General features: G+C 37.5%; 1 protein-coding gene across 7 annotated transcripts in view; it reads left to right on the top strand.

Annotated features, from left to right (window-relative positions):
* Positions 1 to 4,898, top strand: part of SATB1 (SATB homeobox 1) — a 101,207-nt gene extending 96,309 nt beyond the window's left edge. For 5 of the 7 annotated variants that reach the window (XM_077865328.1, XM_077865330.1, XM_077865331.1 and 2 more), the window contains one exon: positions 832 to 4,898. In XM_077865328.1, the coding sequence (XP_077721454.1) occupies positions 832 to 1,335 (504 nt within the window). In that variant the 3' untranslated portion in view covers positions 1,336 to 4,898. The remainder of the gene's footprint in view (positions 1 to 831) is intronic. The other 2 variants (XM_077865333.1, XM_077865335.1) reach the window with 1 other exon arrangement.
* The last annotated feature ends 9,411 nt before the right edge of the window (positions 4,899 to 14,309 follow it).

Here is a 14,309-nt window from a genome sequence, read left to right as displayed (position 1 = left end):
CTATCAGTCATGCCCTCCCCCATCAGTCACCCCCTCCCCCATCAGTCACCCCCTCCCCATCAGACACCCCCCCTCCCCATCAGCAACCCCCTCCCATCAGTCACCCCCCTCCCCCATCAGTCACCCCCTCCCCTATCAGTCATGCCCTCCCCCATCAGACACCCCCCTACCCCATCAGTTACCCCATCAGTCACCCCCTCCCCTATCAGACACCCCCCTCCCCCATCAGTCACCCCCCTCCCATCAGTCACCCCCTCCCCTATCAGTCACCCCCTCCCCCATCAGTTACCCCATCAGTCACCCCCCTCCCATCAGTCACCCCTCTCCCCTATCAGTCACCCCTCTCCCCTATCAGTCACCCCCTCCCCCATCAGTCACCCCCTCCCCATCAGACACCTCCCCTCCATCAGACACCCCCCTCCCCCATCAGTTACCCCCTCCCCCATCAGTCACCCCCTCCTCCATCAGTCACCCCCCTACCCCATCAGTCACCCCCCTCCCCCATCAGACACCCCCTCCCCCATCAGTCACCCCCTCCCCCATCAGTCACTCCCTCCTCCATCAGTCACCCCCCTCCCCCATCAGACACCCCCCCTCCCCCAGCCCTACTTGCACCTCCCTCCCTGCCTCTTATCTGTTTGACTTCCTTCCCCGCTGCCGTGGGCCATCTGGCGGGCCTCCCTTTTGGTCCCGAATGTTTGCCCGCCCCTCCCGCCTCGGTCGGAGAAGCCACAGGTAGACCCCCGTGCCCCCCCCCTCCTTCGAGGTGGTTTCGCCCGCCGCCGCCGCCGCCGCCGCAGGCAGAGCCCTGACTGTCCGCTTGTGTCTTTGCAGCAGCCGCAGGCGCAGGCGCAGCAGCAGCCGGCGCCGCCGCCCCCGCAGGCGCAGGCGCAGCAGCCCAGCGGGCCCCGGCTCCCCCCGCGGCAGCCCACGGTGGCCTCGCCCGCCGAGGCCGAGGACGACAGCCGGCAGAAGACCCGGCCGCGGACCAAGATTTCCGTGGAAGCCCTGGGCATCCTGCAGAGTTTCATCCAAGACGTCGGCCTGTACCCGGACGAGGAGGCCATCCAGACTCTGTCGGCGCAGCTCGACCTCCCCAAGTACACCATCATCAAGTTCTTTCAGAACCAGCGGTATTACCTGAAGCACCACGGCAAACTGAAGGACAACTCGGGCCTGGAGGTGGACGTGGCCGAGTACAAGGAGGAGGAGTTGCTTAAGGATTTGGAAGAGAGCGTCCAAGACAAAAATGCTAACACCCTTTTCTCGGTGAAGCTAGAAGAGGAGCTGTCGGTGGAGGGGAACACAGACATTAACGCCGACTTGAAAGACTGAGCCCGGAGCATCACCTTCATCCGGCAGCGCCCCTGGGATCGGCACCGGCACCGGCACCGGCACCGGCACCGGCGGAGAGGGCCGCCTTGTATTCTCAGAAAAGCCTTCATGTCCACGGCGTGGCCAATGAAGCTTCAGAAACTTGCACAAACAGGAGAGTTGAGAAAGGATGATCCAGACTGCACTAAACGTTTTACTCTGTTTTACAAACTGCTTGGCAGCCCCAGGTGAAGCATCGAGGATTGTTTGGTATTAAAAGTTAGAATTTCTGTTCCCGGGACACATCGAGGTGTGTACCCCGTAGGCATGATACCAGTGATTTTTTTTTTTTTTTAATTTAAAAAAAAAAATTTTTTTTTTATTATTCTGGAGCCTCAAACAAGCATTATAACTTTCTGTGATTATGATTTCCTTCCTTTAATTATTTCTGTAACACTCCACACTGATCTTTGGAAACTCGCCCCTTATTTTAAAAAAAGAAGAAGAAGAAAAAAAAAAAGAGTTTGTTACTCTATTGTATGTTACAAAAGAACTATAGACTGTGGAATGCAGTTTAAAGATGACATATGCCAACAAATGCCTTGTATTATATGGCACTGCCGTAATTCAAATTTGTTTTTATTTTGGAAATAAAAGTTCACTGTAATTTTTTTCATTCTCATTGTTACATGATTTTTTAAAAAATGAAAAGAAAATGTGAAACACAATTTAGTCCTCATTATTTATTTGTAGATCCTGCAGCATCATGTTGTAATTAATTTTTTGGAAGTTTCCGTTAAATGTAATATTGCTTCTCTTGTTACCATACTGATTCTTTTCTATTTATAAATGTATTTTGATGGGCAGTAAAACAAAGTGTCTTAAAAGTTTTAAATAGAGAAAAATGTGCTTTACACAGTTGCCTATAAAAAGTGCTCTATGTTATCCAAGCAATTCATACTATAAGCTTCACTCTTATTGTTGTATGCAATTTTTACTATCATGCAAATAAGCTTAGGTAAATAAAACTAATAGATCACCTTAGAAAATTATGCAATTAATGTGAAAATAATTGATGTTTGCAATGTGTCTTCCTTTGGTTTACAATCAATTTTAAAGCTACATCTGTATAAAATTTCTGTATAAAGGTGTATTTCTTTTTTATGAGTTTATGGCTATGAAAACACCAGCTATTTTGTTACAGCTGGCTGTTTTTATAAGTGTATCACAATTTTCTTTATGCAGAAATGTTCTGATTAGGAGTGGTTATTGACTGTAACTACACAATTAAAATTGTTTGTATGGTATGACATGGTAGGGTTTGTCTGCTTATGTGAAGTAACTTTAAAGAGTCAAAGATGGCCCTCTCAGTTAGGTGCATGTTACTATTTTCTTGATGATATTTTACTGACTTTAAAAAGAGCGATTGAAAAGTCACTTGAAACACTGTAAATTTAAATCACAAACACGTGCTCATTTTTTAAGTTTAAAAGTGAAGACCATAACCTGTTTGGGGTTAACATTTTGCCTAATAAACAAGAGATAGCAGGATGGTCGAAACACCCACCAACAAAAACATAAATCTAGTCTCTAGGAGTTACGTACTTAGAATGAATTCATCTGCATTTTATTTCACAATATTTAATTATGGCAACACTTTTTTTGAAGCTAATGTATAAATATTTTAAAGGCCTTTACCAGTAACATAAAGTAGGGGAAAAATGGACCTTCTGTATCAAAACCTCTTAGCAATGTATTTTTTTAAGTTATGAATGGAATATAAGTTAATAACTCTGAGCTCATTTGGTTGTGTATGTCATAACTATAAGAACTAAATGAAGAAAATAACACACCTGGAATTTAAACACAGTCTTCAGAATCCTTGCAACATAAAACTCCATACACTCCGAGATACAAAAATGAGGTGTGCTAATGGTCATGGAATGGATTGAGGCCAGTGTTGCAGTTTTTGATTATTATTTCTTTGTATTCACTTTATCTCTTGCTGCTTCTTTTTAAGATTTCCTAGATGTTAATAGGGGTATCTGGATTCCTTGATAGTTGGTTCTGAAATTGTCCAATCTCTTCATGCCTAACATCTTTCCAGGCACTGATGAGCTCATTGGTAGGCAACTGGGCTGCTTTAATGTTGAACTTTTACTTAAGAAACTAAAATGGCATCATTGAAGACTCCCAATTCAGCTGTAAAAGTACTATTTACTTTTGAAGCACAGCTGAACTACTTTGAAGGCAGCTGGTTTGCTGTAACAAAATTGTATCGAAAAAAAGTTTTCAATTCTTTTTATTAAATGAGAAGACAACTTTTAAACATTCTTGCTCACTTCGAGTTTGGAAAACCATTTGAGGAAAAGAAATTTAATATAATAGAAACTAGATTTCATGTATTTAAAAAAATGAGTAGAAACTAGTGTGCCATGAAGTTTTTTTTTTTTTTTTTTTTTTTTTTTTTTTTACCAAATCCTTTCTTCCTCTTTTTTTTCCCCCCCTCTGGGTTTAGAGGGAAAAGCTAAAGCAAGGAGTAGTCTTTTATTATTTTAACCAGCCCCAACAGAATATAAGGTGCCAGAAATTTAATTTTTTAGAAGGAAAATTGGATTGCCATTACGATTTTGCCATTCCCAATAACCTAATTTCTTTTGAAATAACATTTTGGATGCATTTGATGAGCGTGTGTAAGAAATCAATACAATACTAATAATACTCTCACTTGGACCCTTTAACTTAAACAGCATCATCTTCCTAGATATGATATTTTAAGCCAAAAACAAATAAATTAAAAGCACAGATCAAAAAACAGTGATGGTCATGATGGAGTGAGCAAAATTGTTTTCAGAGAAGATGGCACAATTTGGAGATGATTTGTTTGGGTCATCTTCCACATTGCTCCCCCAATGTCGTTTAATGTTCATACCAGTCCTCTTACTACCAGTGGCTATGGTAAAACTCCTTGAACAAGCTTCATTGTGTCCACGTATTTCAGAAACTTTTAGAAGCTGGGCATGACATAGCGCTTTGTGCTGTTAAGACCTTAGCAGAGTCAGGTAGTTTACGGGTAATATTCAACCTTGTGCATCTGAATCTGTCATAGATTCCTTCCCTCAGCACTTTGCCACTAATTTGTATTACACTCTGTGGCCATATAATACTTGCACATTATGCAAAAAATAATGTTGACAGTATCTCCTTGGCACGTAATATGCAGAGTTGACACATAACCTTTGAAAACCAAGGTAACTAATATGTGTGCCCTAGTTGTATGGCACTTGGTTAAAAAATCTGTACATATTATGTATAAAATGTGTATTGATTAACATTTAGTACTAAGGAATTCTGAGCTTAAAAGAAGTGGTTTTTTTTTTCCAAGTAGTGATATCTATATCTAACTGTGCTTATCTAAAATATATAGCTTGAGTAGAAGACATTTTCAAATGGTTCAGCATTGAGTAAAAATGACAATCCCATACATTTCATTATTAAATTCTGCCCTATTCCCTATTGTTATCATCAGCTGATACTAAGGTCCTTGATTGTCACAATATTATCAATAAATGAGGTATTCTGAACTGCCTGGTGATATTTTCAAAAAGAGCAATTAAAATGTGTATACCCTATTTCTATAGCCAATAAAAAAATAGAACTACCTGGCTGATGCAAGCCAAAAATTTGCATGATAGTGTGGAAACCAATGAAGGTCCAAAAATATTAATCACGTTTAAAAAATATCAAAAGATACTGGTACTATAGTTTATCTTACAAATGAGTATTTTTGACTTTTAAAGGGGGCATATTCATATTATGGATTCAGTGTTTCTTCGGAAGCAATCCTTTTAATGTAAATACTAAATACTTGCATGTCTTTTGACAAAGGTTAAATTACAATCTATTAACATGCACATTTTTGATAAAATATAAAGTACCCTTATTTAAAAAAAAAAAATGTGGTGAAAGGTGTATGTCCAGAATACTATTACCTGTTAAACAATACCAAATGTTAAATAAAAATAGTTTGGATTTAATGTTTAAAAGATGAGCAACATTTTTAAGCCTTTCTTACATTACCCTACTTATATGAATCATGTATTCCCAAATTTGATTTTACCAAATAACTCCACTAAAATTCCATCACAGCTTCTTGCCTTATACCAGGGTTGTGTACGAAGTCCCGTTCTGTCAGCTATTTTCACCTGCAAATATCCCTATTGTGATCAAAAAAGTGGGAGACGTGGGCCCCCCATTCTCTACGATAATGTTTGATGAGAAGATGCAGTAAAACAATATCTTATACTTGTTGCCTTGCCAAGTAAACAAACTCTAAAGTGACCTATTTTGCACTAAATTAAACATTGAACACTATTTGTGTGCTATTAGTTGATTTTTTTACTGCTATTGATTATGTGCTTTATGTGCTATTTAAATACATTTTCATTACAGTGACAGAGTCAAATTCATGTCTTTACACCCCTATAAAGAAATGTTGCCCCATGTGCTGCTCTGATATTCCACTCACAAAAGAAGAAACAGTACCTGTCAAACGAGGATGTTGAGAACTTTCAAATATGTAATGTCTGTTAATTCATCAAGTCTGTGACAGAGCGATGCAAAATGAGCATTTAGTTCAGAGCATGAACCTGTTCGATAGCATCTTAATGTTTCCTGTTCTAATTTCCAATCTTCCCATATCTCTCTCAAAGGCTTCTTCCCTTCTGAGGCCCCCTTACTAGCAGCACACTCAGATATGCTGAAAATGAAAACGGCAACAACATTTGTAGAATGTTTCGTTATATAAGGTAGTGCTGCAAACGTGTCTCCACTCCATTCCGAGGCTCTGACAGCAGGCTCTGAGACTCCCTCTTCGAAGACCCAGGAAGGGAAACTCAAAAAGGGTAACTGATCTGTGCAGCACTTAAGTGGCCTCATCGATTTCAAACCCAAGCCTTCTACCTATGCATTCCTATTGCTACTTCTCCTTAATAAAAGCTTCTTCAAATGCAGAAAATGTAAAAACATTCATTGCAATTCAAAATTTTCAGAAATCTAATGTACCGGGTATTTTACTAATATGAAAAATTCTGTCACTAATTGAAATCAAGTGTATGAAATATTAATGCCCAAAGTTTGCCTTCCTGGTATAAGAGCCATATAACCAAAATATTTTTTTCTAAAAAAAAGATACACTTTATTTTTTTTTAAGATTTTATTTATTTATTCATGAGATACACAGAGAGAGAGGCAGAGACACAGGCGGAGGGAGAAGCAGGCTCCATGCAGGGAGCCCGATGCGGGGCTCCATTCTGGGACTCTGTGATCACACCCTGAGCCAAAGGCAGACGCTCAACCTTTGGGCCACCCCCAGGCGTCCCAAAACATACACTTTATCATAGGAATGTTCAACTATACAAAAAAAGAATAATGTAACGAACCCCTGACGTTTCATCCCCAGTTCAACCATTGTAACATTTTCCCATTAGTAAGTACTTTGCGAAACTCATTAAGATGAAATTTTTATGAAAATATTCAAACTGTTCAGTGGTTTTTGCCCATAATGATATTCTAACATTATCTTACTTTTTGCAAAGTAATGAATTTTCTGATTTCTGGAGAAAATATTGAAAAGAAATTTTTCTCAGAACTCCCTGAGAATTTTCAAGAAGCCAATTTTAGTCGGAGAACCTGTGAGAATTCCACAAATATTTGTAACATAAAGAAGAGACAAACCAGCCTCTCTTTATTTATAAACAATACGTGCTTTCATATCATTGTTGAAACTAAAGTACATAATTTTCAGTTATGCATAATAAAATATGTAATTAAGCAACATTCCATAGTGGATTAAAGAATTAAAAGCTTCAGGTGCAGAAAAGAATTTGTTGGCATTTTCTTTTTCAAGGTGGTATTTTGAGGTGTTACTTTTCATTTTCCTTTGACATCTTATACACAAATAAATAGACAGAAACAGGTGAGAAGCAGAGAAGTGAAGAATTGGCTCTACTACAATAGACCTGAAAAATAGTGAGGTAGCATATTTGCAACGTGCCCATAAAGGCTAAACTAAAAAGGACAGAAATCTTAGCTTGGGGAGAAAAAGAAAATCTCTAAACAAGGGTGTGCATTTCAAGAAATAGAAATAGCATAATAAAAAGTTAACTGCACTCGATCACTCCTATATTTGAAACTATATTAAATTAATTCACACACCAATTGGTAGGGTCCAGTACACTTATTTTTTCAAGTGAAGAACTACATTTAATTAATAATCCTGTGCTATGTTCACTGAAGTTCATAGAGGCATTTGGCACTTATCCCATTTTTGAAAAAGAGTAATACATCAAACAAAATCAAACCACTCAAATGTCAGAATGTGTCACAATGAATCTGAAAATAAATTATTCTATGAGACATTTAAGAAAAAATAATAATATAGAGATGAGATGCCACATCTAACATCAAGAGAACTTTCTATCTAGTATCTACTGTTTCATATAATGCTTAAACTACAGTTATAATCAACTGTTTAAGAACAAGTAAATTCAGTATCATGTACTTCTATTCCTCAAATCCTGGCACAGAAATGCATGTTTGGCTAGTAAATGAATGAGATCAGACAATCTAGGAGAAATATGGAACAAGACCCATATCCCATGGACAATCCTTTTAGTGGGGCTTTTTAACCTGACACGTGTAAAGAGCCTTTTGTTAACAGTCCTGTTGAAATATGACATTTTTGTATTTGTGTGTGTTTTTATACCACATCTTATTACAAAAAGAATTAGCCAAGACTAATAATATAGGACAAAAAAAGAAAAACTACAACAAAATTAATCCAAAATTTGGATAGGAAAATAACACAAATTGAAAGGTATGTTTGACAGAAAAATGCATATCATGAGATCCTACACAATTTATTAGAGCCGGCTACCAACATTTTTAACAGCTTTATTAAGTACAATTGACATTCAATGAAACTGCACATGTTTAAAAGTATACAATTTGATAAGTTTTCACACACACACATCTAGATAGGTGTGTGTGTGTGTGTGTGTGTGTACACCCACACAATTGGGAGCACAATGAACATATCCATTATCCCAGTAGTTTCCTTGTGCCCTGTTGTAATAATCCTTCCCTCCCACCTTCCCATCCTCATTAATCACCATCCCCATGACACCACTGATCTGCTTTCTGTCACTAACTTAGTTCGTATATACTAGAATTTTAAATGATAGAAGAATTCAGAATGCACTCACTGTTGTCTGCCTTCTTTCACTAAGCATAATTATTTGAAGATTCATCCATGTTCAGTTGGTTTATTATTGAGAAATACTACCTTTTGTGGATATAGAGGAATTTGTTTTGTCGATTAAGCGATTGATGGATTTTGGGGTTTTTTTCCAGCTTGGAGCTGTTACAAAGATGCTATGAACATTTCTTTGTATGCTTTTCTATGGACATATGCTTGCATTTGTCTTGCATTAATTCCTAGAAGTCACTTCTCATACCGTAGGTATTTAAGTTTTTGAGAAACTAACTGTTTTCCAAAGTGGTTGTACTGTTTTACAGTCCTACCAGCAGTATATGGGAGTTCCCATGGTTTCACATTTTCACCAACACTTGATAAGTTCAGACTTTTTAATTGTAAACATTCTAATAGGTGTGTAGTGATACAACTCTAATTTGCATTTCTGTAATAAATTGCATTTCCCTACTTAATATCTTTTCATATGATTTGTTACCCATATTTCTTCTTTTATGGAATGTTTGTTCTTTTACTCATCTTTTTAATTGGTTGTTTTCTTATTATTGAGTTTTGAAAGTCCTATATGTAGTTTGGTTATAAGTCCTTTGTCAGATATGTGATTTGCAAGTATTTCAGTCTATGGCTTATGTTTTCATTCATTTAACAGTGTTCTCTGAAGAACAGAAAAGTTTTTTGGTGAAGTTGAATTTAACAATTTTGGTTTTGTCTTTAAAATTCTTACTTTTGTGTAATATGTAAGTAATATTTGCCTAATCTAAAGTCACATAAATTTTCTCCTCTCTTTTATTTTAGAAGATTTATAGTTTTAGGATTTATATTTAAATCCATGATCTATTTTGAATTAATTTTTACATATCATCTAGGTATCAAGGTATGGGTCAAAAATTTTTTCTTTTCTTTTTTAATTATTTTGCATATACATTTCTAATTATTCCAGTACCATTTCTTTAAAAAGTTATTATTTCTCCACTTAATTGCATTTGTACTTTTTTCAAAAATCAATTGACCATATGTGTGTGTGTGTTACTTCTGGAATTTCTATTTTATTTATTTTTTTGCTCTCGATTAAACTTTCCACTGAGACCATGCTGTCTTGATTACTAGCTCTAGATGTCCTAAAAATCAAGTAATCTAAATAATCTAAGGTCTTCAAACTTTATTATCCTTAAAAGTTGTTTTGGTGATTCTGGATCTTTTCATCTCCCTGTGAATTCTAGGTTCAGCTTGTCACTTTCCACAAAAAAAATATCTACTCAATTTTGATTGAGATTCCTTCAATTCCAAAGATCATTTTGGGGGAGAATTGGCCTTTTAACAATATTGAATCTTCAGATCCATGAACATGATATTTCTCTTCATTTATTTAGGTCTTCTTTCATTTGTCTCAGCAATGTTTTATGGTTTTCAATGTATGGTTCTAGCATATCTTTATAAGATTTATCACTAAATTATTTCATATTTTTTACTCCACGCATATATTTTTAGAATTTTTTATTTCCAATTGTTTGTTCCTAGAATATAAAACAGAATTGATTTTTTTTGTATATTGATCTTTCATTCTGTAACCTAGCCTATTCTCACTTAATAGTTCTAGTAACTTTTTTGTAGATCCCATCATATTTTCTACACAGATAATCATGTCACATAAAAATAGTTTTATATCTTGTTTGTAATCTAAATATCTTTTTTCTTTTCTAGAACACCCAGTACAATGTTGAATAATAATGGAGAGAGAAGATATCTTTGCCTTGTTCTTGAACTCAAATACTAACACTATTCTAAGCCACTTACAAAACAATTCACTTAATCTGCATATCAGCCATATAAGGTAGATACAGTACTATCATTATATTATTGATATTAAACTGAATCACAGAGAATTTGTGTCATTGGTCCTAGTGAACATATCTCTCAATAACTCTTTCATCTCTCAAAATGTAGCTATAGTTTTTGCCTTGGCACTCACCGCTTTATCCTTACTAAAGATTCATACCCTTAACACTCAATTCTTGATTAGGTTGATAGGCTATGCTACAAGATCCTACTTGGTGAAAATTAAGTTAAATATGGAAAGGGAGTAGGGGGACAATTGTGCAAAAACATAAAACTAAAGGAAAAAGAAAAGAGAGCTAGAAGAAGGAAGAAGGACTCAGGAAGAGAAGGACAAAGATATTGAGGAAGATATAGGAAGACTTTGGTTGGCAAGTGAGATTACTCAAAGGGTAAGCATACCTCCTGCACATTTCCTTTTTTTTTTTTTTTTTTTTAAGATTTTACTTATTTATTAATGACAGACACAGAGAAAGAGAGGCAGAGACAGAGACATAGGCAGACCTAGGAGGGAGAAGCAGGCTCCATGCAAGGTGCCTGATGTGGGACTTGATCCCGGGACTCTAGGATCACGACCCGAGCCAAAGGCAGACACTTAACTGCTGCACCACCCAGGCATCCCCTCCTGCACATTTCCATATTATGAGCAAAAAAGAAATTCTGGAAACCACATGTGAACTGACTTTTTTTAAAGAGTTTATTTATTTGAGAGACAGACTGAGAGAACAAGTGGGGGAAGAGGCAAAGGGATACAGAGATAGAGAAGCAGACTCCCCCACTGAGTAGGGAGCCCGATGTGGAGCTCCATCCCAGGACCCTGGGATCATGACCCAAGCCAAAGGCAGATGCTTAACTGACTGAGCCACCCAGGTGCCCCAAGAACTGACTTCTTTTTTTTTATTTTTAATTTTATTAATTTATTCATGAGAGAGGCAGAGACACAGGCAGAGAGAGAAGCAGGCTCCATGCAGGGAGCCAATGTGGAACTCGATCCTGGAACTCCAGGATCACACCCTGAGCCAAAGGCAGATGCTCAACCGCTGAGCAACCCAGGTGTCCCATGACTTCTTTCAATCATTCTAGAAACACTGCCTTTTTTAAGTTCGGTGCTTCTAATAAGTGCCCTAATTTTGGAAAGAGAAAATAGTCTATAATATTAGAGGGGATCTAATGGCCATACCAAAGCCCTAGATCAGACTTCTGCAATCTATGGCCCATCGCCCAAATTTGTCTTGCCACTTGTTTTATAAATAAAGTTTTATTGGACCACAGCCATGTCCATTTATTTATATTCTCTGTGGCTGCTTTTATGCTACAACAGTAGAATTAGAGTGACTGTGAAAGAGACCATATGGCCATCAAGCCTAAAATACTTACTCTCTGGCCCCTTGTAGAAAATGTTTGTCAACCTCTGTTGTAGATCACTAAACTGTACCAAAGTTTGCAAAGGTAAAGAATTAAAGCAATTTTCTGAATAACTTGTGTCAAAACAAAATAATCATTTCAGTATTTTTTAGAAGAGTTAGAGCATATATTAAGAAACTCTTTTGTTCTCAACTCCAGGATCTTACTTGATGTGTACAAAGAACCTAATTATTTTGTTTCTACTAGTTACCTCATTGGCCTACACAAGAGCACAAGACTAGACATCCCACACCCTGTTGCTCACCAGTAACTCTTTTATAAATTTAGAAAATTATTGACTAGAAACTTCACCCTTTTTTGATAAACTCAAGAAGTGTTAATATTCTTGGCAAAATTGTTTTTGCACTAATTGCCACATCCATCTGCTCTGTGAGATTGATTAGACTGTGAGAGCATTTGCTCTCTCGTGCAATCAATGTTTTCCTGCCCCAACAGAAAGCTAGATCTGTCTTATTTCCATCTAGAGAAGGACACACCACTGACAACTGTAAGCTTTTCCTTTGAGGATTTGAGATTAAATTGGCACTTGGCTTGATGGCCCTTTGGGGAATGATTCAGTCTAGAGAGAATTCTGTTGAAGTAAACCAAAGCCACAGGAACTTAAATGATTCCTTCTTACATAGAGAAACTCAACCATTTCAGAAAGCCTATTTCTATAGATCCAGTGATTGGGTACCATGTCCTGGAGAAACATTCTACTGACCATTGGAGAACCTAGGAAGAGCAAAGGGCCCTGTCCTCATCATTCTGCAGAGATTGAGTAATGCTACCAGTGTGTCTAGAGGAGAACAGCTGCAGAGCCTAACTCTATGTGGATTGGGCCCAATATTTTATTTATTTATCTATTTGGTATTAAAAATATACCTATTATAACCGACTCTAGGTAAAAACATGAGGAAAGACATAAGAAAAGCTTATAATAAATATCTATCCAAAAATAGCAAGAAGCTTCTGCCCTTATGTCCTTCTTATGGACCTTGTTGCAACATCATATTGGACAGTTATCCCAGAACCTGGGTATGTGTAGTGCAATGTCCTACATAAAACAAGCAACTTGATTTTATAGCTCAAGTGTAAAAAGATACTTGTCTCTGAAAACCCATAAAATGAATCTGGAGCAAATTTCATTAAACACAATTTTATATTTTCCTTACGATGGGCCAAGTAGTTTGACTTTAAAATCACCACTGCCAGAGAGGTAAACTAGAGCAGGAGCTCCCACATGCCTCTCTGTCTATTGGTATTTATGTAAAGTTGAGTTTTCACTGGACCAGAGGGAGTGGAGGTAAGAAAAAGAGACTATTTAGAGAAAATTTTTTTATAATGTGATATTTGTACACTTTGAAGGACTGTAACATTTGAGATCTTTGGTCTTTTAATTTTTCATGGTAATACATTTCTTTTGTGAAAAGATGGTGATATATTATCAGAGAACCATTTGTTTTTTTTTTAACTATTTTGTGTGATGTAATGAATAGAAAGCAACTTTATTGAGACTACTTTTTAAAATCTTTTATTTTGTTTTATATATCCATGAAATCCCAAACCTGAGAACCTTTGAATATTATCAGCAGTTCCCAAAACTTTTGGTCTCAGGAATTCTTTATACTTCAAAAATTATTAAGACTTCTATTTCTAAGAAAATTGATTAGGCATACTTTTCCATATTCCTCCTGCTAAGTACAATAAAAACCCTGGTAAGCACTAAAAGACTCCTAAGGTGGCAAGGAGAAGGCAGACCAGGTAGGGAACTCAGGACCCAAAGAACAACATAGTGGTATATTCCTTGTGTTCCCTTTTTGCCTCACATATCCCAGATACGGAGCTGAAGAAGGCAGAAATCCAAGAACACCATTAGGCATAAACAAAAGAAGGTTCTGACAACCTGTTCTCTCTAGCCAGAAGAAAAGAAAAGGGGCAGCCTAGTAAAGCAGAAAACTTTTAGACAATAACTGCTCTACACTGCCACAGGAAAAACCTGTACCCTACTCCTACCCAGGCCAGCAAAGTTAAGTGGAGAGCTTAGACTTTCACTCTCAAGAGACTGTAACCAGGTGGGGTGGTGTCAAAGGAAGTCTAGTAGATGGTCAAAACTTGTATCACTGCTCAGTAGTGACACAGCATCCCTCAATGCCAAAAATAGTGTCAGTGGATGCTATGGGAGGAGTGGTAACAAAGTATTCCTACTTCTCCCAGCCAGGCAGATATCCCTGGAGTATTAGTGGGGAGTTGGAACTCCCCTCCCCACCCAGCAAGAATGAAGAGAACCCCTCCAGCTGTCAACCCCTCCAGAAAGCCAAGTGGGGTAGCAGGACTTTTACCCTCACCTGGTAATAGTAAGGAGGTATTGCCTCTTCCCTTGCCAGATCAGTGTCAAAAAAAAGAAAAAAAGAAAAAGAAAAAAAAAAAAGCTAACACTTAAATAAGGACTTAAATAAGATCCAGGACTCAAATAAGATCCAGA

This window comes from Canis aureus, chromosome 22 (genome assembly GCF_053574225.1).
Source record: "Canis aureus isolate CA01 chromosome 22, VMU_Caureus_v.1.0, whole genome shotgun sequence".
NCBI lineage: Eukaryota > Metazoa > Chordata > Mammalia > Carnivora > Canidae > Canis > Canis aureus.
The sequence above is the reverse complement of the archived record's forward strand: the minus strand, read 5'-3'. Positions and strand labels throughout refer to the sequence as shown.